Source organism: Dreissena polymorpha, chromosome 4, assembly GCF_020536995.1.
Source record: "Dreissena polymorpha isolate Duluth1 chromosome 4, UMN_Dpol_1.0, whole genome shotgun sequence".
Classification (NCBI taxonomy): domain Eukaryota; kingdom Metazoa; phylum Mollusca; class Bivalvia; order Myida; family Dreissenidae; genus Dreissena; species Dreissena polymorpha.
The window spans coordinates 38,124,935-38,148,401 of record NC_068358.1 but is presented as its reverse complement, the minus strand read 5'-3'; the positions used below and the strand labels follow the sequence as shown (position 1 = coordinate 38,148,401).

Below are 23,467 nucleotides of genomic sequence, written 5' to 3'. Positions count from 1 at the left end.
AAACATCATATAGAGGGACATTGTGTTTCACAAACACATCTTGTTTATATATAAAAATGCTCACCCTTCCAACTTTAAGCGCCCAGTGGGACGAGGGATAGAAAGAGAAAGTCACATGCTTGAGTACATTTCAACCCATGCGCATTGCACGTTTTTTTTCACATAAAAAAACAGTGGAGCGATACAGGGCCATCATGGCCCTCTTGTTTAATCTTAATTTAGAATTGGCTTATGCTTGTAAAAACGTTAAAATCAGTTGGAAATATGTTGTGTGTTTTTTTCACAGGTAAACTACATTCTGGTTTGTTCATCATAGAAGATAAAACAATAAATCCCACAGGAAAATGTTTCTATTTTGGAATAATGATTTTGTTTTTGTTGTTTAAAGCCTCAGTGTAAGAGACTTCTTCAATGCATATAAAACACAGCAAATTAATTGATAAAATTAATGAGTGTTTGGGGAATTTCCTCTTTGCCAATGTTAAAAGAGAATACTGTGCCAGTAGACATATTTCCATCAATGTAACAATTTTTAAATACAAGGCCCAATTATTCTGACAGTCACTGTCATTTAAATCAATAATAAATGTAACTTAGAGATCTTATTATGTGACAATTCAGGCAAAAGATATTGATATATGTGTTTGCTAATGAAAAACATATTTGCTGGTTTCACAGAAATCTGTTGGATTTCCATAAAATGCAGATTGAACTAAGAATCCAGGTTGCTTATTGTCCTTGCCAGTTAGGTCATATCATCAATATTCTTGCCTTTGTTCTACCAACAATTTTGTCTGAACCATCTAAGGCCATCCCCCAACCATTTTTTTAACGAATCCAAATTTAATAAGAATATTCAATGACATGCAGAAATCTTTCATATCTCTATTTTACATTCTTTCTTTATGTAATTTTAGTTAATTTAAAGTTTAAAGCAAAAATGATCAAAACCCCAACCTGGAAAACAAAATAAGTATAGGGTCCATTTTTTTTTAAATAAGAAGACACTTAAAATTATTAAAAAATTAACACTTATATTTTTGGAAATTGAAGGGATTTGAAGGGATTTTAATTTTTGTGAAGATATTTTAAAAAATTGAATAAATGTGGGCAAATGTATTCTGAAATATTTTATTTGATAACTGGTTTGTGAGATTGATGAAATTATTTGTCTATCATAGTTTGCTATCGTTATTTGTCTATCATAGTTTGCTATCGTTATTTGTCTATCATAGTTTGCTATCGTTATTTGTCTATCATAGTTTGCTATCATTATTTGTCTCTCATACTTTGCTATTTTTATTTGTCTCTCATAGTTTGCTATCGTTATTTGTTTCTCATAGTTTGCTATCGTTATTTGTCTCTCATAGTTTGCTATCGCATATCGAAGGGTAAGGAGTATAGAAGCGTAGGAATTAAATATTGAGTGTTAATATAAACTAGGAGAGAAAATATACTATTTTGAATCTTACCCAATTATGCATTAGAACTTTATTTTTCCATACTCAACCTATCTTTCTACTTAGTCCAATCACCTGCAAAAAGCAATGACGTCATCGAACCATAACAATTCAATATAGTGTGACCTTCATTCATAAAAAGTATAACTAGAGATTGTATGGCAATATTTTGCTTCTGTTATGAAATTGCATGTTTGTAACAATATTGATTACTTGTAAATGGGTATATTTCACTGTTTAATTTCCCACAGGTTTCCTAAGAACTATTTTCAAAACATATTCAGGCTCCAACATAATAATTGCAGAATGACACATGTGGGATTTTCTTCCTTGTCTATAGATAACAAGTCTCATGTTGTGCTAGAATTACTGATAAAGTATTCTTTATGTACAGTTGCTTTTAAACAAATAACTACCTGTGTTAAATGGCACACTATGATTTATTGGTGATTTATGTTTCCATTGTGCCTGTAAAAATACATAGAAACTGAAATATGGACATGTTTTTATATCCAGACAACAACATAGTCTTACTTTATTGCACCATTCTAACAAACTGAAACCCACAAATATTTCATTTATTTCTCATTGTTGACAGATAATGAAAGTGAAAGTGGATGGGATGAGTGAGAAACCCAGGTCAGCTGAACAAGCACAATATGGAGTTTCATCGGAGGCTGAACTGGAGAGCGACGTTGCTAGGCAACAAGAACAGGAAGGGGATGCAACAACCAATGGAAATGTTGACCCTGGACCAGATCAGGAGTTTGAGGGAGTTGAGAGGGTTTGTGGATTGGATTTCTCATTGGAGACTAATTCTACAAAAAACTGGGCTTTATGCATGTGCAGACTGCGCAGGCTAATCTGGGTTGGCACTTTATGCACATGCATTAGTTTTCCCAGAATCAGGCTTATTGAATAATTCTAAGTTTTAAATGTGTTTAATATTTCTAAGCTTTATCATGTTTGATTAGATTCTATATAAATGTCATGCTTATAAGCTTTGAAAGCATTTGTCAAATGATACTGACAGCATCTACTGAACATCCTTGTGGATCCTTTTTTTTAAATGATTGTATTTTTTTAAATACATTTTTGAGATTAGAAACAAACAGTTTTTACATTTCCATAAGGCTGCAATAATTCCTGACCCAGATTTTTGCTTTGAATGTTGAGTTTCTTATAAGGTCTACTGGAGAAATAGATCTTAAAATTTTAATTTCTTTAGGATACAGACAGCATCGTAAAACCAGAACCCCCACCGAGGGTGGACAGCAACCAGCCCGAGAGTACCCGCAATCAAGGGGTAAATGTCTCCAGCGACCCAGAACCAGTCAGCTTATTCAGTCAGCGAGTCTGTCCGCCAAAAATGCCCCGGAAGCGCCACCTAGTGGATTATCTGGGTCAAGAGGAGGAGGGAACTTTCATGTGGGATTCGCAGCGGGCGTACCTCATCACATGCATGGGCTTCATAAACAGTCTTGGATGTCTGCTGAAGGCGTCGGTTGGCCTCGTGAAACATGGCGGAGGTGAGTTTTGTAGTGTTTATTGCTTGGGTAAGAATTGAAAAGATCATGCACATGAACTATGTGACTTATCATGTAAAAGCATGGTTGAACCATGTAAAGCATTAAAAGAACATGTTTTATAATTAATTATTTCAAATAATAATGACAATCCAACCTAAAAGTCACTTAAGCAAATGTTAAATATATCAGGTCCTGCACAAAGATTTTTCCAACTAATTGAACTTGGGTCAAAACTGGCCATGCTCAAAGCATCACATGCTTATTTTGTTTTACATATTTGGTCACTGTGAGTTCATGCATCCGTCTTACCGGAAAAGCTTATCCAGACGGTCAATTAGTCATTCTATCATAATTATAGGTCATAGGTAAAATTTAAGAATTTAAATACAGTTTGGGGGGATTTTGACTTGATCATAAACAATTAAAATAAAACATGTATGTTTGTCATAAAGAGACAGTGTGTTATGTGTAAAACCCTTGTCACTAGCTCAAAGTTCAATTGTACTCTTAGGTCAAAGGATCTGTTTGGGTACATAACACTTTCTGTAGACTTTTAATGCCTCATGTTTCACCCTAAATGTTCACCTCATACAAAGTACCAGATGTTTATCATGCAAAGACAGGTATTCCCCTGGACCTCCCATGCCATGATGAGTATACTCATAATAGGTCCAAGAATGCCCTGACTTTGTCTCTGGTTCAAGGTCAAAGTCACAGTAAGACGTTTTATGTCAAAACAAGGCATGATACTCTTGTTGAGAGTGTAACTTTAAAATTTATAATTTCCCTTTCACATGTGTTCAGCATGTGGGGATGGCTTGTCTTTGGAAAATCCTGTGTCTTTTTATGGTCCCCCAAAACTTTTTGGGAGGAGCATATATTCGCCGCTTCGTCTGTCCATCCGTGCACAAATTTGGTCCGGGCTATTTCTCAGCAATGAATGGCCGGAATTCAATGAAACTTTATGGGAAGCTTCACTACCAAAAGGAGATGTGCATATTATCAGCCGGTTCTTTTTGGATGATTTAACACAGAGTTATGGCCTTTTGAAATTTTCCATTAACTGTACATATAGTGCAATTCTTGTCCGGGCTATTTCTCAGCAACTAATGACCGGAATTCAATGAAACTTTATGGGAAGCTTCACTACCAAGACGAGATGTGCATATTATCAGCGGGTTCTGGTCGGATGATTTTTCACAGAGTTATGGCCCTTTGAAATTTTCTATTAAAAAAATATTGTTCCCCCCAACTACTGTGCCCTCAAGACGTTTCCTTTTATCTGAATATATAGTGCAATATTGTGACAAAAAAACACTTTGGGGAGCATCACCCGTCTCCAACGGTTTCTTGTGTTCAAATGTCAAGGTAACACCTAGAGGTCAATCACCAAATATGGACATAATGAAACTTTTTCAGACAGTTACTTGGTCATTCAAAACACATTTTACAATATAATGCCAAAACAATGTTACCAATATGACAGTCAAGGTCACAATTTAGAGTGTAGGCTCTTATGTTGTCATCATTTAGCCTGTGCAGACTGTTACTTTGTCATATTTAAAATGATTGTCCATGGGGTTTGTTTTGTACCATATATGTATTTAAGACCATACTAACAGCCATGTTTATATAATGGCATTCTTGACCGCAAGCACCACATGTTGCTGATAGCCATCTTGTATAAACTTCAATAGCAAAATGGATTAAAAAATCTGCTTCAACAATTCTTCATTAAAGCTGAAATACTCCGATCTTGATACAAAGTGAGGGCATTAGTGCCATCATTCTGGTCCTCTTGTTTCATTTTGTTTTAAGATGATGTATGTAACCATATCTTGCTGTAGAATTTACTACAACATAAATGTGATCATCTTATGAAGTTTTAATAGAAAGAAATTAATGAATAACAGCATCTGAGAATGTTTAATGTTGCTTTATTGCCTCAACAAACCTTTTATCGGAATAACAATAATTTTGTTTTAGCTACTGACTTGTTCATAAAAAAGCCATCAAATGTGCATGCCACTTTCATTTCTTATCTTTATATATGTGAACCCTCTGACATGCCTAACAAAGTACATGTATCATAAAGTAAACATTAAATGACAAGTGCTAATAGCTTGAGGTATGAAAGCGGCAGATTTTATGCATTCATTTGTGGAATTATTTTTTTTCCTGCATCATCAGGTGCAGATAAAAGGTTTTCTGTGAGAGGGGGTCGACTATAAACTATTACTTATCCTTCAATTCACAACAATCGCACACAACATTAAATAGGGTTTTATTGGCTAACACTCATTTACACAATTAGTAACAAACAACATGTAAACTTCACTCATGTACCAAGTGGAAAACAAATATGTCAATGATTTTGTAATTAGGTGGGATAGCCTGATGTGGCAAATTTTGTATACATTTGCATTGACTAGACATTGGTTCAATATAAATGTGTACACAGGAATGATATTGTGGTTTTCATTGATTGGAGATCAGATGTACAGCATATTTTGATGGAGGCTCCACATAAGCACAATGATGTAACTCAACCTTCATTTTTCTGTTATTCAAAATCGGTCACTACTGCTTCTTACAAAAGGTTATTATAGCGATAAAAACCTGCCGACCACTGGCCTCCCAAAGGCGGAGGGATATTGTTTTGGCGTTGTCTGTCCGTCCGACCGTCCGTCCGTCCGTCCATCCGTCCGTCCGGCACTTTTGTGTCCGGAGCCATATCTTGGAAGTGCTTTGGCAGATTTCATTGAAACTTCGTGTGAGTATATATATATGCATAAGAGGATGATGCATGCCAAATGGCATTGTACACCATCTGTTAAAAACAGAGTTATGGCCCTTTGTATCTTGAAAAAATGCTTTTTACTATAGGCACTTTTGTGTCCGGAGCCATATCTTGAAAGTGCTTTGGCGGATTTCATTGAAACTTGGTATGAGTATATATATGCATAAGAGGATGATGCACGCCAAATGGCATTGTACACCATCTGTTAAAAACAGAGTTATGGCCCTTTGTATCTTGAAAAAATGCTTTTTACTATAGGCACTTTTGTGTCCGGAGCCATATCTTGAAAGTGCTTTGGCGGATTTCATTGAAACTTGGTATGAGTATATATATGCATAAGAGGATAATGCACGTCAAATGGCATTGTACACCATCTGTTAAAGACTGAGTTATGGCCCTTTGTATCTTGAAAAAATGCTTTTTACTAAAGGCACTTTTGTGTCCGGAGCCATATCTTGGAAGTGCTTTGGCGGATTTCATTGAAACTTGGTATGAGTATATATCCCCCACCAGAGGCGGAGGGATATTGTTTTGGCGCTGTCCGTCCGTCCGTCACTTTTGTGTCCGGAGCCATATCTTGGAAGTGCTTTGGCGTATTTCATTGAAACTTCGTATGAGTATATATATGCATGAGAGGATGATTGAGGCCAAATGGCATTGTACACCATCTGTTAAAAACAGAGTTATGGCCCTTTGTATCTTGTTATTTTGAGTTATTGTCCTTCGTCTGTCCATCTGTCAGTATGTTCATCCGTCCGATTTGCACCCATCCTCAAACAAAGCATATGTTGCGGGGGATATCAATTCTACGAATTTGCTTGTTGGAATTTAAATAACCTGACCATTCAAATTTAGAAAAGACGTAAAATTTGGGAACAAATTGTTTTATTTGCACATTTGTTTTGCATGTAAGCGTAATTAATCTGCTACCCTTCTGGACATTCTGCAACAAATTGCTACTAACTCAGCTTCTTTTGAAAGTAAATGATTGCTTCATATGTCTGTAATACATAATCCACACAGTTGATATTGATCCTGGTTGTATTGGTATAATTGCTTGGCTAGACACATATTTCAAGCCTTCAGCAATTCATTTGAGATTTCAATATTCATTAAGACTTTCTGTTCTAAGACCTTAAGGGATACACTGACTTTCGTAATCAGACACTGCCATGCCATCAATTTGCATCTCATATTTTATGCATTTTGTGTGTAAACATCAATATTATCTTATTTTCAATGAAGTGATACAACCTTAGAATAAGAAACTGTCTGAGACGGATGATTCTCCCCAAAGGTTTTTTGTGTCACAATATTGGACTATATATTCAGATAAAAGGAAACCTCTTGAGGCCACAGTAGTTGGGGGGATAAGAATTTTTCAAAGGGCCATAACTCTGTGAAAAATAATCCGTCCATAACCCACTGATAATATGCACATCTCCTCTTGGTAGTGAAGCTTCCCATAAAGTTTCATTGAATTCCGGTCATTAGTTGCTGAGATATTGCCCAGACAAGAATTGTACTATATGTACAGTTAATGAAAAATTTCAAAGGGCCATAACTCTGTGAAAAATCATTCGACCAGAACCAGCTGATAATATGCACATCTCCTCTTGGTAGTGAAGCTTCCCATAAAGTTTCATTGAATTCCGATCATTAGTTGCCGAGAAATAGCCTGGACAAAAAATTGTGCACAGACGGACACACGGGAACACGGACTGACAGACGAAGCGACGACTATACGCTCCCCCCAAAATAAATTTTGGGGGAACATAAAAATACTACAACATAAAAGACTGATTTGTTGCCATTTACTTTAAGAACAGTGTTTGCTACAGTTTAAAGAGAATATATACATGTAGGTTGTTTGGGAACAGCCACCTTGGGCAATTTTAAACTCAATTAATTGAGGCTAGGTCTGGGAAAACTGGGCTTAATGCATGTGCGTTAAGTGTTATGCCAGATTAGCCTGTGCTGCTTTTAAGGTTGTTTTGTTTTAAGGAAGTCTCTTCTAGTGAAAATCCAGTTTAGGCGGAAACTGGCGTCCAGATTAGCTTGTGTTGACTAACAATCTGAGAAAACACTTAACGCACAATCATTAAACCCAGTTTTTCGAGAACATGGCTTCTTTAATACTGACACAGGGTAGTTAATATATAATGGGCCCTAGCTACGCCCAATTTCAATTTACTGACCCTGTGTCAAAATGTTTGAGGTCAGTAAGAATGAGGCAGTTCAACTAATAGTACAGGAGTCAACATTTGACTTCGTTAAGTGAATGACAAAAATATTCTGAAACAGGTAATATAATTATGCCCCCCTTCGAAGAAGAGGGGGGAAATTGCTTTGCACATGTCTGTCGGTCTGTGGGTCCGTCCACCAGGTGGTTTCCGGATGATAACTCAAGAACGCTTGGGCCTAGGATCATGGAACTTAATAGAAACATTTATCATGATTCGCAGATGACCCCTATTTATTTTGAGGTCACTAGGTCAAAGGTCAAGGTCACGGTGACCCGAAATAGTAAAATGGTTTCCGGATGATAGCTGAAAAACGCTTATTCCTAGGATCATGAAACTTGATAGGTAGATTGATCATGACTCGCAGATGACCCCTATTGATTTTCAGGTCACTAGGTCAAAGGTCAAGGTGACGGTGATCTGAAATAGTAAAATGGTTTCCGGATGATAAGTCAAGAATGCTTAGGCCTAGGATCATGAAACTTGATAGGTAGATTGATCATGACTCGCATATGACCCCTATTGATTTTCAGGTCACTAGGTCAAAGGTCAAGGTCACAGTGACAAAAACATATTCACACAATGGCTGTCACTACAATGGAGAGCCCATATGGGGAGCATGCATGTTTTACAAACAGCCCTTGTAAGATATAGATTGTTTTAAGTAATTTAAGAAGAATATCACAAAATTACAAGAAAATACAAGTTAATGAAAAAAAAAGTTTTTGGGTAAAGAAATTGTATCAGATGTATAATTGGAAAGCAGCAACCATGCACAGTTTTACATTCATTTCTCTAAATGTCCATTTCAGGGGTTTTCTTCATAGCATACGTGATTAGTATGGTGGCATTTGGCTGCCCCCTGGTCTACCTTGAAACAACGCTCGGACAGTACGCTGTTGGAGGGCCACTGAATGCATGGAAAGTGATACCTCTGTTTACAGGTTGGTATATAACATTGTGTTCGTGTGTGTTTGTTCATGCTACCTTATATGTTCTAGAGATTTTTTATAAATAGATATTCGCAAGTTTTTGGTATCTCTTGATTTCCTGGGATTTTTAGTTGTGAACGTTAGCTCACAACTTATGTAGAGAGGCAGTTTTGCAAGTCAGTCTGCTTTAAGCTACGCAAGGAATGATAACCACTGCCTGTCTGCACTACCTGCAGTTAACTGATGCAGATGACGAATGCTAGGAGTGTCTGCTCTACTACCACATCTGCCTGTTTATAGTTCACCACTGGTACACTGCAGTGTGTGTATTTAATTAATAGTGTTTAACAGCTTGTAAGACAGGATTGGCCAGTCTAGTGTTTATCATTGAAATCTGTACATATTGGCTGCTTTCTGGGAAAATGGGGCTGAATGCATGTCAAATAAGATTAGCCTGTGCACACTGATTAGCCTGTGCAATGCGAACAAGCTAATCAAGGACGACACTTTCTGATTTTATGGTGTTGTTCATTTAAAGACAGTCTCTGGTACTGGAATGACAATTAATGCATATGCAGTGAGCCCTGTTTTCCCAAAATGAAGCTTAAAGGATCTTTTTTATTAATGATTTGAAAAAAAACAACACATCTCAACCTGTGCTTTAAGACATACGCTTTATAAATTTGAATGGGTTGTGTTCATTTCAAACTTGCAATATAAAAAGCTATAACATAATTTTGAAAACTGAGTTGAGTCTTAGAATAAACAACAGCGAACACCTTCTGTGCCTTCAGCACTTTGATTGCCATTGAGTTGGAATGGTCATTTAAATCATATAAATTAAATAGAAAATTCTCTAATTGATAATTGGTAAACATCAAGGAAAGTACTCAATTATTTTATATTTGTGGTATTATGGTGGAACATGGTATGATAAAGGTGGTAATTCATTAATTAACATTATTGACATTTTAAATTCATTATGGCAATATTGTGGAGTTTTGCATTTCAAGATGGGGCATGCTATTTATTTTTACTTGAAAACTTATTTGGCATATGGTCATTCTACCTGACCGTGTGATAATCCTTTTTGTAAACTGCTGTTTTAGTTCTGCATTTTGACTTCAAAATTAACACTGTTACATACAATTGTGTGTTCCGGGTGTGTGTTGTTAATCAAAAGAAACGTTTATACAACACACTTAAAATAACAAATTAACAATAATAACAAATAAGCAAGAAACATACTTATTTGTGAGACACTTTGAAGATTTTACATGAGTTTTACATTAGTGCATGCATGTCAATATTTTTTAGAAGAAAACTATCTTAGCACTTGACTAATAGGACTCACACTTTCAACTGAAACAGTGATGCAATTGTTATTTAATTACTACCTTTAATACCAATACACAATCCATAATGTTTTCCTTAATTCTTTTTATCTTCTTCACATCCCATGATTGTTTGCTGGGAAAAAATATCAATGATTATTGTCTTATTGAGGTAATTGGACTTAAGTGATCTCAAATTAAGCTTTTCATGAAAGATGCAACTCCTGGGCATATTTTATCATATAATTTAAAATAAAAGGCCTAATATTTCAGTAAAAAAATAATGAGAAGTTCCTGTTTGATTGTAACAACCAGGATATAAAAGCAGGGATATAAATATGTCACTGGTGTGCTATAAAGTACAATTAGAATAAGAAAAAAATGTTAGTGCAAAACCAATAATTACTTGAAAGCAAGCCATTTGTACAGCCAGAAGAACTCAGAATCTTTCTTGCCTTTTCCAGTTTTTATCCATTACAGAATTGATTCTCAGCAGTTTCATTGGATTGCAGCATGCAGCATTTATGTTTGCTTTGACATGTAATACTGGTTTTATACAAGGCTCTTAAAACACTTTGGTCCAGTTTATGACGATGCAAGGCCACTAGAGGCCTATTCTGATGGCTTGTAAACATTTCTGGGAATGCTCACAATGAAATAAATGAAATAAAATATCTTATTTGGGAAGATGATTGCCATTAATCCAAGTGGTTCTACCCTCGCAAGCAATAATGGTACAAAAATGGCGATTTTATACTGTAAAGATCTTGTGAACATTGCATACACGTAATTTTAGCTTATCATGCAACAATTACTTCCCAAATATTAACAAACACATTTGATTAAACGTGTTTAAATCAAAAAGGCAAATGTTCCTTTTTTGACGGAAGGGAGAGGAATTTTTAGGGAAATAACTAAATTTTGTGTTTTCATACTAATATTTTCTTTAATGTACAGTTGTATGTTTCTAGGTTAAAAAAAATGAGGGTCTTGTTATCACAATATTTTTACTGATTGCAAATAGTCTTTGGTGTCATAACAGAGTACATTTTTTTTATAAGTGGATGCATCTGACTGTTAATTTGAAAATTCTTGACAATGCATCACCCAAAAAGAGGGATGCTTTAAGTTAGAAAACTGCTTTCTGAGAGTGAATCAAGTGTTGAAACAGTGGACATGGGTCGAAATGATATGCAGAAACTTTATATGACCACATGATATATTCTTAGATGATACCATATTGAAGAGCTTGCAATAGTACTGTATCCATTTAAATGAAAATCTCAATGTCAACAACAATGGAGGTATAGCATTTTAATATTAGGGGGACATTTTGTATAATCATACCATCTGAGCCAGGTCATGTTAAAATTGGTCTATGTCATATGCGGCAAGCAGAGCTCCAGACCAGCCTGCACATTGGAACAGTCTGGTAAGGATCTACCCTATCCACTAATGAGACCACGAAACCTTGTGTGACTTATGGCTGACACAGTAGCTTAAGACCGGACTGCGTGATTGATCAGGCTGGTCTGGAGCTAGGTTGGCCTTATAAATTATTAAGTTATAATGCGTGAAACCCATTTTTGCAGGACTCTGTGAATTGTTTTGCTGTTCAGGTGTAGGTTACTGTATGGTGGTCCTGACATTCCTGGTGTCCTCCTACTACGTGATGGAGGTGGTCTGGGCCATCTACTATTTTGGGGTTGCCATGTCAGTAGCCCTCGGTGGGAACCTGCTACCGTGGCAATGTGGCAATGGGTCAGGTAAGGAGATACTTGAGCAGAAAAACAGGCTTAATGCATGTGCAAGTCTCATCCCAGATTAGCCTGTGTCATCCGCCTAGAAGTCTCATCCCAGATTAGCCTGTGTCGTCCGCCTAGAGTGGATTTTCATTTAGAAGAGGCTTGCTTTAAATTGACAATGCTGCACAAGCGGAAAGTGTCGCGCCTGATTAGCTTGTGCAGACTGCACAGGCTAATCTGAGTAAAACTTAATGCATTTGACACTTACTCTTAACGCACTTGAATTAAACCCCTAAGTCTGTCAGCAAGTTAGTGGAGTAAACTACTTTCACATTTGTGTGGCTATCAAATTTAAACCTACAACATTTCATTACCATGAAGTGTAGATGTGCAACACACTTTTGAACATAGCTCACAAAGAGGTGCATGGGTATAAGTTATGTGTGTGAAAAATCTCTAATCTTTGCCTTTATTAACATCAGTTTAATTTAAATTTTTTTAAAGATAAAAAAAATGAAATAAAGTTCTAGTCTTGTTTATAATATCTTAATTCTGGTAACATGCATGTTCAGTTTTTGAATTACTTGGATCACATAGATTTCTTTAAAAGAAGAAACTGTTTGCCAGGAATGGAAATTAGTTACATCCTTATTAGGAATTCTGTAACAAGTTGGCAAAAATTCTGTAATTATCCCATGTTATAATACATACTTGTGTAAGCAGAATGATCAAATTAAGATGTTGACATTGTGCATTGTCTATAAAAGAGACAAGACCAAAAACTTAATTGATGTATTTCTAGAATGTGGGGCATCGAACGAAACGCTAGTAGCATTTTATGGTGACGTCAGCCATTTGCCGCGACATTGGGTGGACAACTCTTCACAGCTGATGCCAGAATCTCAGAGACATGCTGCAGAATATTCTGGAGCCTTCCAGTATTTCAAGTGAGTCCATTTGACATGTGCAAACTAAATTGATTGGTTTCTCACTCAATCTTTCCTAGATTGTTTGGAATATTTGCAACCATTTCGAAGGGTTGGAAACATCTCATTTAATTGACTTGAATTGAATTGCAGTTTCCTAAATTGTTTTACTTATTGGTGACGTTTTGAAATTACTTTAAGTCTTCTCATATCAATTCTTTAAAAGATATTTATATTTGTAAGGATTGTGCGATTCTATTGAATGTATATTAACAAAGCAAGATATTTTAAGTACAGTTTTTCCTTTTTCTCCTCCATCTCCTCTTCCTCCTCCTTCTCATCAAAAGTTCAAGACCATTTGTTTCAAACTTTAGTTAAAAAATGAGCCTGGCTATGGGAAAACAGTACTAAATGCATGTGCCTAAAGTGCCATCCCAGATTAGCCTGTGCAGTCCACACAGGCTAATCAGAGACAACAATTTCCTTTTTTAATGGATTAAAAAAAAACTCATATTAATACAACTCCAGTTTAGGCAGAAAAAGTACTCCCTGACTCATCTGCAATGCCACTCAACAAACATTAATTAAGTCCAGTTTTCACTCAACATACATGAATTAAGCCAAGTTTTGACTCAACATACATGAATTAAGTCAAGTTTTCACTCAACACACATGAATTAAGCCCATGCAGTTTTCACTCAACACACATTCATTAAGCCCAGTGTTCACTCAACACACGTGAATTAAGTCCAGTTTTCACTCAACACATGAGAATTAAGCCCAGTTTTTACTCAACACACATGAATTAAGCCCAGTTTTCACTAAACACACATGAATTAAGCCCAGTTTTCACTCAACACACATAGATAAAGCCCAGTTTTCACTCAACACACATGAATTAAGCCCAGTTTTCACTCAACACACATGAATTAAGCCCAGTTTTCATTCACCACACATGAATTAAGACCAGTTTTCACTCAACACACATGAATTAAGCCCAGTTTTCACTCAACACACATTAATTAAGCCCAGTTTTCACTCAACACACATGAATTAAGTCCAGTTTTCACTCAAACACGCATGAATTAAGCCCAGTTTTCACTCAAAACACATGAATTAAGCCCAGTTTCACTCAACACACATGAATTAAGCCCAATTTTCACTCAACACACAAGAATTAAGCCCAGTTTTCACTCAACACACATGAATTAAGCCCAGTTTTCACTCAACACACATAAATTAAGCCCAGTTTTAACTCAACACACATGAATTAAGCCCAGTTTTCACTCAACACACATGAATTAAGCCCAGTTTTCACTCAACACACATGAATAAAGCCAAGTTTTCACTCAACACACATGAATTAAGCCCAGTTTTCACTCAACACACGTGAATTAAGCCCAGTTTTTCTCAACACACATGAATTACGCCCAGTTTTCACATAACACACATGAGTTAAGCCCGGTTTTCACTCAACACACATGAATTAAGCCCAGTTTTCCCATGGTTTGGCTCATTCATTAAATTGAGCCAATACAGCACAGCATTCCTTTCAGTAGTGACATTCTGCAAGCCACAGAAGGCGTTACCAAGTTGGGTGAGCCCATCTGGTACCTGGTATTGTGTCTGCTTCTAGTCTGGGTATGCATCTTCACGTGTCTCATCCATGGACCTAGCAGCATCGGCAAGGTACATGCTAGTGTTGTCATGTAGGCAAGGTACATGCTAGTGTTGTCATGTAGGCAAGGTACATGCTAGTGTTGTCATGTAGGCAAGGTACATGCTAGTGTTGTCATGTAGGCAAGGTACATGCTAGTGTTGTCATGTAGGCAAGGTACATCCTAGTAGTGTCATGTAGGCAAGGTACATCCTAGTAGTGTCATGTAGGCAAGGTACATGCTAGTAGTGTCATGTAGGCAAGGTACATGCTAGTGTTGTCATGTAGGCAAGGTACATCCTACTAGTGTCATGTAGGCAAGGTACATGCTAGTGTTGTCATGTAGGCAAGGTACATGCTAGTGTTGTCATGTAGGCAAGGTACATGCTAGTGTTGTCATGTAGGCAAGGTACATGCTAGTAGTGTCATGTAGGCAAGGTACATGCTAGTGTTGTCATGTAGGCAAGGTACATCCTAGTAGTGTCATGTAGGCAAGGTACATCCTAGTGTTGTCCTGTAGGCAAGGTACATGCTAGTGTTGTCCTGTAGGCAAGGTACATCCTAGTAGTGTCATGTAGGCAAGGTACATCCTAGTAGTGTCATGTAGGCAAGGTACATGCTAGTGTTGTCATGTAGGCAAGGTACATGCTAGTGTTGTCATGTAGGCAAGGTACATCCTAGTAGTGTCATGTAGGCAAGGTACATCCTAGTAGTGTCATGTAGGCAAGGTACATCCTAGTAGTGTCATGTAGGCAAGGTACATGCTAGTGTTGTCCTGTAGGCAAGGTACATGCTAGTGTTGTCATGTAGGCAAGGTACATCCTAGTAGTGTCATGTAGGCAAGGTACATCCTAGTAGTGTCATGTAGGCAAGGTACATGCTAGTGTTGTCATGTAGGCAAGGTACATGCTAGTGTTGTCATGTAGGCAAGGTACATCCTAGTAGTGTCATGTAGGCAAGGTACATGCTAGTGTTGTCATGTAGGCAAGGTACATCCTAGTAGTGTCATGTAGGCAAGGTACATCCTAGTGTTGTCCTGTAGGCAAGGTACATGCTAGTGTTGTCATGTAGGCAAGGTACATCCTAGTAGTGTCATGTAGGCAAGGTACATCCTAGTAGTGTCATGTAGGCAAGGTACATGCTAGTGTTGTCCTGTAGGCAAGGTACATGCTAGTGTTGTCATGTAGGCAAGGTACATCCTAGTAGTGTCATGTAGGCAAGGTACATCCTAGTAGTGTCATGTATTTGAGTCTTGTAGTGAGGAAACGGTGTTAAATGCATGTATGTAAAGTGTCGTCCCAGATTAGCCTGTTCAGTACGCTCAGGCTTATCAAGGACAACACTTTCCCCTTAGAATAAATTTTCATTTAGAAGAGACTTCCCGTAACCCAAAAATTATGTAAAGTGGAAAATGTCGTCCTTGATTAGCCTGATGAAAACATACATGCATTTTATGTCATCAATTACTTTACTTCATGCTTTAAATAGGGTAGATATTATCAACTCATTCAAAAAAGGCCAAAAATACAAGTTGGGTTTGTATCAAAAGAGTATATTTGGTCACACATTTTAAAAACAAAAAGTAGTACTTATAAAGGGAGGTAACCTATGAAATATTAGTAGATAGTTTCAACCCAGTTATAGCACAGCAATTATTTATTTTTTAATTACCATAGACTTTCTTTATAAAAAGACATTTATTTAAAACTTTAAAGTGGAATTTCTGTTTTAAAAGCTGTATACATATATGATTAAAAATTCAATTCATAGAAAAAATGAGAGCTGCCTTACCTGGATGGGTCAGGCAGGAGCGTTCTAGCTGGACTAGAATTATTAGAATGATGTTGCAATTGGCACTGTTTATTACTTGAGCAGTGATCTGGCAAATAGCTTCAGTAGTAAAAGTATTTACAAAAGCAGTAACAAAACTATTTTATTACCTCCATTGTACAATCACCATTAGTAGAGAAAACATTTGTCCTAATTGCTCATTAGCTTTTGAACTGCAAATATTTGTCTGATGTTTAATTATGATTATTTCAGATAATGTACATGCTTGCCCCATTCCCGTACGTCGTGATGCTGATACTGTTCATCATGGTGTGTATGAAGGAAGGCAGCATTGCTGGGGTACGCTTTTTCCTCAGCCCTGTCTGGCACAAACTGGGAAAGTCAGAGGTGCGTTGGGTTTTGTGTTCTGGGATTGTATATAAGAATTATGAGCATTCAATGCGAAAATATGTCTGATGCCATATAATAGCTCAAGGCCAGGGCGTGCATGTGTGCAGTCTGATCATGAAACACACTTTTATGAATACAATTTTAAGATTGGCAAATGCTGTCACAAGGGAGACTACTCAAACACACTTGCTTTTATGGGTTACATTCCACTAACACCTTTTTTTGATGTGCAGTGCTGGAACTCATGTTATGATAATATCAAAAAGGACACAAAATGCAGAATACATTGATTGGCAAAAAACAAACATCATGCAATGTTTAATTCTCACAATGTTTGCAATTTATTTTCATTCTTACTTTCAAAAGTCACCAAAATGATTTTCTGATACACCTATTCAAATTTAAATAAAAAATAATGGTCTTCTACTCAACAGAAAAACAATAAAATAATTAACATATATAACTGCCAATAATTTTCATTTACCATCAGGAACCAAAAGCGATGAATTGCTAGTGTAGTATCACTACTGCTCAACTTTGACATTACATAATAGGTATTTTTGTTATCAACACTGATAAAGGGTTCAAGTGTTCAGGCTGCACTGTATAATTTATTATTTTGATTGGCGGGTACATATTGCATCTCAGTGGGACGCCATGAAAAACCTCGCGAAACCAGGTCAATCACTGCAAGCCCTCAATATTTGGCAACTTCCATGGAATGATGGGTGTATATATATTGTAAAAGCCTTGGAATCACTAGGAATGAAGTTTGATACCTTGTTTGGGAGTATTCCGATTTTGTTCTTCAATGACAGTGATTATAATGGGCTCTTCCAAAATTAAACTCTGTCTTTTGCTGCTATTAAGCTTAAATAAAAAAAGGTATACATTTATGTGTTGATTTGATTCCACTGCAAGCAAGGGATATGAATCACACAAAAACATAATATAATGAACGAAAAATTGATATAATATGACTCAAAACTGACAATCCTAACGTCACACAGACAAAGTTGAAATATCTGAGCCACACATTGGGAAAGCAAGGCTTAATGCCTTTACGTAAAGTGTCGTCCCCGATTGGCTTTTGTAGTCTGCACAGGCTAATCAGGGATGACATTTTATGCCCATTCATGAAGTCTATTTTACCCAGAGCACAGCTCATCTATAATTCCAGATCTGGTATGATGCTGGAAAGCTGCTATTTCTAACACTTTCACTTGGAATGGGGAACCTGCACACTCTAGCAGGCTACACACACTTTCACAGTCACTGCTACAGGTCAGTTGAAAACAATTATTGATAAATGAGAAACACCAAGCAAGCAATTCAAGTAGTAGTAGTATAAGATACTTATTTCATTTGTTAGGAAAGATACACTTTACGGTTATAAGTATGCTTACCGTAATACTCTATGTTTTCGGACACTTAAAAATAATTAATTTTTTTCGTGTCCGAAAACATTGATATTAAAAATATTCACAAAATTCAGGTGTCCGAAAACTTAGAGTCGAAAATTGAAGTGTCCGAAAAAAGCATCAATTGTATCAACGACTACCGGTAATAGTATAGCCGTATAGTATAAATTACAGTTATATATAATTGCACTGCATCTTAAATAATTTTAAATGCTTTATTTATTTGACAGAAAGTTACTACAAGGTTGTACTTTGACCAAAGAGTTCAAAGATGAGAATGTGATGTACCGATATTCGCTAGTATGAACCTGTTATTAACGCAAAAAAAGCAAACTATGAATTCTTTGTTTGTTCATTTCCGATACCGGTAGTTGTTTTCTAACACCTTCCATTGTTCGTAAAACTTGCAATAGGGTGCATCACACTTTGAAGCGTTTAGTATTTGTCCCAGTTATTTACTTAGAAGGGGTAGGACTATTGCGGTAGATAATTGAACTGTTCATCGATACTGGCCCTGGTAAGTGTCATAACGCTTATGCTATCGGGCGAAGCCATTGTTTAATACCGGTTTACACTGTTAGTTACCCAATTACGCAATGTAATGGTCCGTTTCCCTCAGGCATGCACCTTCCATGTTTTATGATGTTAATCTGGTTGTAAAACCCCATGATCGAAGTGTCATTAGATATCGAAAACAGGACCGAAATTTGGTAAAATAGCACTGTAAAATATTCTGTCCGAAAACTTAGAGGCATAAATAATGGATGAAAAATCGTGTGTCCGAAAATTAAGAGTCATGAAAAATAATTATTTTTGCTAAAAAAGGGGGTGTCCGAAAACTTAGAGTGTCCGAAAACATAGAGTTATTACGGTACATGCATTTTAAGTGAATATTAATTATATGTTCAAGTGAACTAATACACTTTTTGAAATATGGAACTGAAGAAAAGAAACTTCCGCGCAAATACAAATTCAAAATTGTATGCCCATTAAATACGCTTCAAATATGGTGCCAATACTTTTACATTGTACATGTGTATGTGGATTTTTTGCATGTCAAACCTTTCCAGCTCCTAAGCAAAGTGAAAGTGGCTTAAAGCAACCAGTATAAACACAGAACAGGCTGTACAGGTTTTACCTTTCCAGCTCCTAAGCAAAGTGAAAGTGGCTTAAAGCAACCAGTATAAACACAGAACAGGCTGTACAGGTTTTACCTTTCCAGCTCCTAAGCAAAGTGAAAGTGGCTTAAAGCAACCAGTATAAACACAGAACAGGCTGTACAGGTTTTACCTTTCCAGCTCCTAAGCAAAGTGAAAGTGGCTTAAAGCAACCAGTATAAACACAGAACAGGCTGTACAGGTTTTACCTTTCCAGCTCCTAAGCAAAGTGAAAGTGGCTTAAAGCAACCAGTATAAACACAGAACAGGCTGTACAGGTTTTACCTTTCCAGCTCCTAAGCAAAGTGAAAGTGGCTTAAAGCAACCAGTATAAACACAGAACAGGCTGTACAGGTTTTACCTTTCCAGCTCCTAAGCAAAGTGAAAGTGGCTTAAAGCAACCAGTATAAACACAGAACAGGCTGTACAGGTTTTACCTTTCCAGCTCCTAAGCAAAGTGAAAGTGGCTTAAAGCAACCAGTATAAACACAGAACAGGCTGTACAGGTTTTACCTTTCCAGCTCCTAAGCAAAGTGAAAGTGGCTTAAAGCAACCAGTATAAACACAGAACAGGCTGTACAGGATTTACCTTTCCAGCTCCTAAGCAAAGTGAAAGTGGCTTAAAGCAACCAGTATAAACACAGAACAGGCTGTACAGGTTTTACCTTTCCAGCTCCTAAGCAAAGTGAAAGTGGCTTAAAGCAACCAGTATAAACACAGAACAGGCTGTACAGGTTTTACCTTTCCAGCTCCTAAGCAAAGTGAAAGTGGCTTAAAGCAACCAGTATAAACACAGAACAGGCTGTACAGGTTTTACCTTTCCAGCTCCTAAGCAAAGTGAAAGTGGCTTAAAGCAACCAGTATAAACACAGAACAGGCTGTACAGGTTTTACCTTTCCAGCTCCTAAGCAAAGTGAAAGTGGCTTAAAGCAACCAGTATAAACACAGAACAGGCTGTACAGGTTTTACCTTTCCAGCTCCTAAGCAAAGTGAAAGTGGCTTAAAGCAACCAGTATAAACACAGAACAGGCTGTACAGGTTTTACCTTTCCAGCTCCCAAGCAAAGTGAAAGTGGCTTAAAGCAACCAGTATAAACACAGAACAGGCTGTACAGGTTTTACCTTTCCAGCTCCTAAGCAAAGTGAAAGTGGCTTAAAGCAACCAGTATAAACACAGAACAGGCTGTACAGGTTTTACCTTTCCAGCTCCTAAGCAAAGTGAAAGTGGCTTAAAGCAACCAGTATAAACACAGAACAGGCTGTACAGGTTTTACCTTTCCAGCTCCTAAGCAAAGTGAAAGTGGCTTAAAGCAACCAGTATAAACACAGAACAGGCTGTACAGGTTTTACCTTTCCAGCTCCTAAGCAAAGTGAAAGTGGCTTAAAGCAACCAGTATAAACACAGAACAGGCTGTACAGGTTTTACCTTTCCAGCTCCTAAGCAAAGTGAAAGTGGCTTAAAGCAACCAGTATAAACACAGAACAGGCTGTACAGGTTTTACCTTTCCAGCTCCTAAGCAAAGTGAAAGTGGCTTAAAGCAACCAGTATAAACACAGAACAGGCTGTACAGGTTTTACCTTTCCAGCTCCTAAGCAAAGTGAAAGTGGCTTAAAGCAACCAGTATAAACACAGAACAGGCTGTACAGGTTTTACCTTTCCAGCTCCTAAGCAAAGTGAAAGTGGCTTAAAGCAACCAGTATAAACACAGAACAGGCTGTACAGGTTTTACCTTTCCAGCTCCTAAGCAAAGTGAAAGTGGCTTAAAGCAACCAGTATAAACACAGAACAGGCTGTACAGGTTTTACCTTTCCAGCTCCTAAGCAAAGTGAAAGTGGCTTAAAGCAACCAGTATAAACACAGAACAGGCTGTACAGGTTTTACCTTTTCAGCTCCTAAGCAAAGTGAAAGTGGCTTAAAGCAACCAGTATAAACACAGAACAGGCTGTACAGGTTTTATGCTGGTTGCCACCAATCAGTATCTTAGGGTTTGAAATAAAGCCTTTAAATTTTGAATCTGTTAAAAAGGTCTTCAATTTCATTTTATTTTCTATTCTATCACACGACTTCTTTTCTATAGACAAAGAAGGAAATTAAGTGTGGGTTATTCTTCAATAATTATGGGCGGAGCTTTATGTTTCGAAAATAGTTAAATAAATAAAGAAAATATTGCAGTAAAATGCACTTGCTAAAACCCGCTCTAAAAGAAATGTAATAAATGTAGCATGAATATAAATGTAATGAAACAACAAATTGTACATTTGATGATAAGTGGCATAAACACGCCACAAAGAATGTTATTTGTTAGGAAACGTAATTAAGAAAACATTTATAGCATGTCAGCTTTTCAGTAGCATCAATAAACGTGATGTCATTTAGTTTCTACGATTTTTGTTCTCAATGAAAGTTACGTCATTTGCAAAATATTTATGAATGAAAACGAGGTCATATGTATTTGCAATTCAATGACGTCACTAAATAGTGAACTTTGTACTAAGAAGGGCGGAGTATTGAAAAATATAGTAAACGTCCAAAAGCTTGACCCAAATCAATCAGAATCATGTTAGAATCAAAATAATAATTTTCTATGATGGTTTGCTGTCGAATAACCGACAGTGAGGAGTATAGATGCGTAGTAATTAAATCACAAGTGCGAAGAAATATTTTTTCTTAAATTGAATACAAATGGGTCAAAATGTGTATCTGAGGGGTAAAGGGTCAAAAAGACTTTTGAGAAGTTCTGTGTTTGATATTCTTCCAGAAATCTGTTGCTAATATGCATGTCTAACGTGGCGGCCGTGCTCCTCGGAGGTCTGACCGTGTGTTCAGGACTAGGAATCCTTGCAAATCTTAAGAACATATCAGTCTACAACATATCCAACATATCAGTAATAAATGGTAGGTTGTTTGGTTCAGCGCGAGCCTCATTCTGGGAACACTGGGCTTTATGCATGTTTGAAAGTGTTATCACAGTTTAGCCTGTGCAGTTCTTAAACTACAGAATAATTCCTTTAAAAAGAAAAATTCCATAAAGAGGAAAGAGTTTTATTTGATCAGCCTGGTTAGACTGCACAGGCTTATCTGGGATGACATTTTACACAGGCTTATCTGGGATGACACTTTACACAGGCTTATCTGGGATGACACTTTACACAGGCTTATCTGGGATGACACTTTACACAGGCTTATCTGGGATGACACTTTACACAGACTTATCTGGGATGACACTTTACACAGGCTTATCTGGGATGACACTTTACACAGACTTATCTGGGATGACACTTTACACTTATACCTTTAGACCATTTTTACCAGAACTAGGCTCATATCAGAAATGAATGGTGGTTGTTTTTTACAGTGTCAGGCCATGTGCTTTTTTGCAGTTTTACCGTAAGAATTTGAAAGTGGAAGAAAGTAAGCACACAATCCTGGTGCATGAGATTATGATCTACAATCTTGATATTTAGTTCTTCCATATTCAGCTGTATCCGTCCTGCATAGCGATTTCAAATTAGGATTCTGTTTGTATCAAATTCTGTCTGATCTCTAAAAAATACAATAGTATTCTTTTTACATAAAAGTAACAGTTCTTGAATTAATAAACACAATTAATGATAACCCTTGTTAATGTTTTTAATGAAAGTCTATGTATATACTGCAGTTTTAAAGGTGTATTAAACAAAAGGATATCATGATCTTGTTTTCAGAATACGATCTTGGCTATGCCATTTTCCCATTTATTTTGACCCGAGTCTCCAACTCCATGGTGTTTGTCATGCTCTTTTACTCTGTCATCATTGTGGTGGGCATGTCCACCTGTATCATCTACGTGCAAAGCATCATGGGAGCCATTGTTGAGAAGCTCAGAGATTTTGGGGTCATAGTCACAAAACGAAGGAGGTGGTTGATTCAGATGATTCTATGCCTTACATTGTTTCTCATTGGGCTACTCTTCACAACGAAGGTAATTTGAAATAATTTTTTTTGAACATAAAAGGGCTGTTACATTTAGCGGCTGTACATCAAAGATACCTAAATTTGTGATTTGACCGAAAGCTTCATAAGTGGGTAATTTTCTATATTTA

At 36.8% G+C, this 23,467-nt stretch overlaps 1 protein-coding gene across 1 annotated transcript in view; it reads left to right on the top strand.

Moving 5' to 3' along the window:
- LOC127880014 (uncharacterized) overlaps window positions 1-23,467 on the top strand; it is an 84,952-nt gene that overhangs the window by 30,202 nt on the left and 31,283 nt on the right. Inside the window, exons 2-11 of the mRNA XM_052427216.1 lie at window positions 2,059-2,244; window positions 2,689-2,989; window positions 8,845-8,976; window positions 11,918-12,064; window positions 12,846-12,990; window positions 14,526-14,658; window positions 16,670-16,804; window positions 17,988-18,091; window positions 22,144-22,280; window positions 23,090-23,346. Of these exons, the coding sequence (XP_052283176.1) occupies window positions 2,062-2,244; window positions 2,689-2,989; window positions 8,845-8,976; window positions 11,918-12,064; window positions 12,846-12,990; window positions 14,526-14,658; window positions 16,670-16,804; window positions 17,988-18,091; window positions 22,144-22,280; window positions 23,090-23,346 (1,674 nt within the window). The 5' untranslated portion in view covers window positions 2,059-2,061. The remainder of the gene's footprint in view (window positions 1-2,058; window positions 2,245-2,688; window positions 2,990-8,844; window positions 8,977-11,917; window positions 12,065-12,845; window positions 12,991-14,525; window positions 14,659-16,669; window positions 16,805-17,987; window positions 18,092-22,143; window positions 22,281-23,089; window positions 23,347-23,467) is intronic.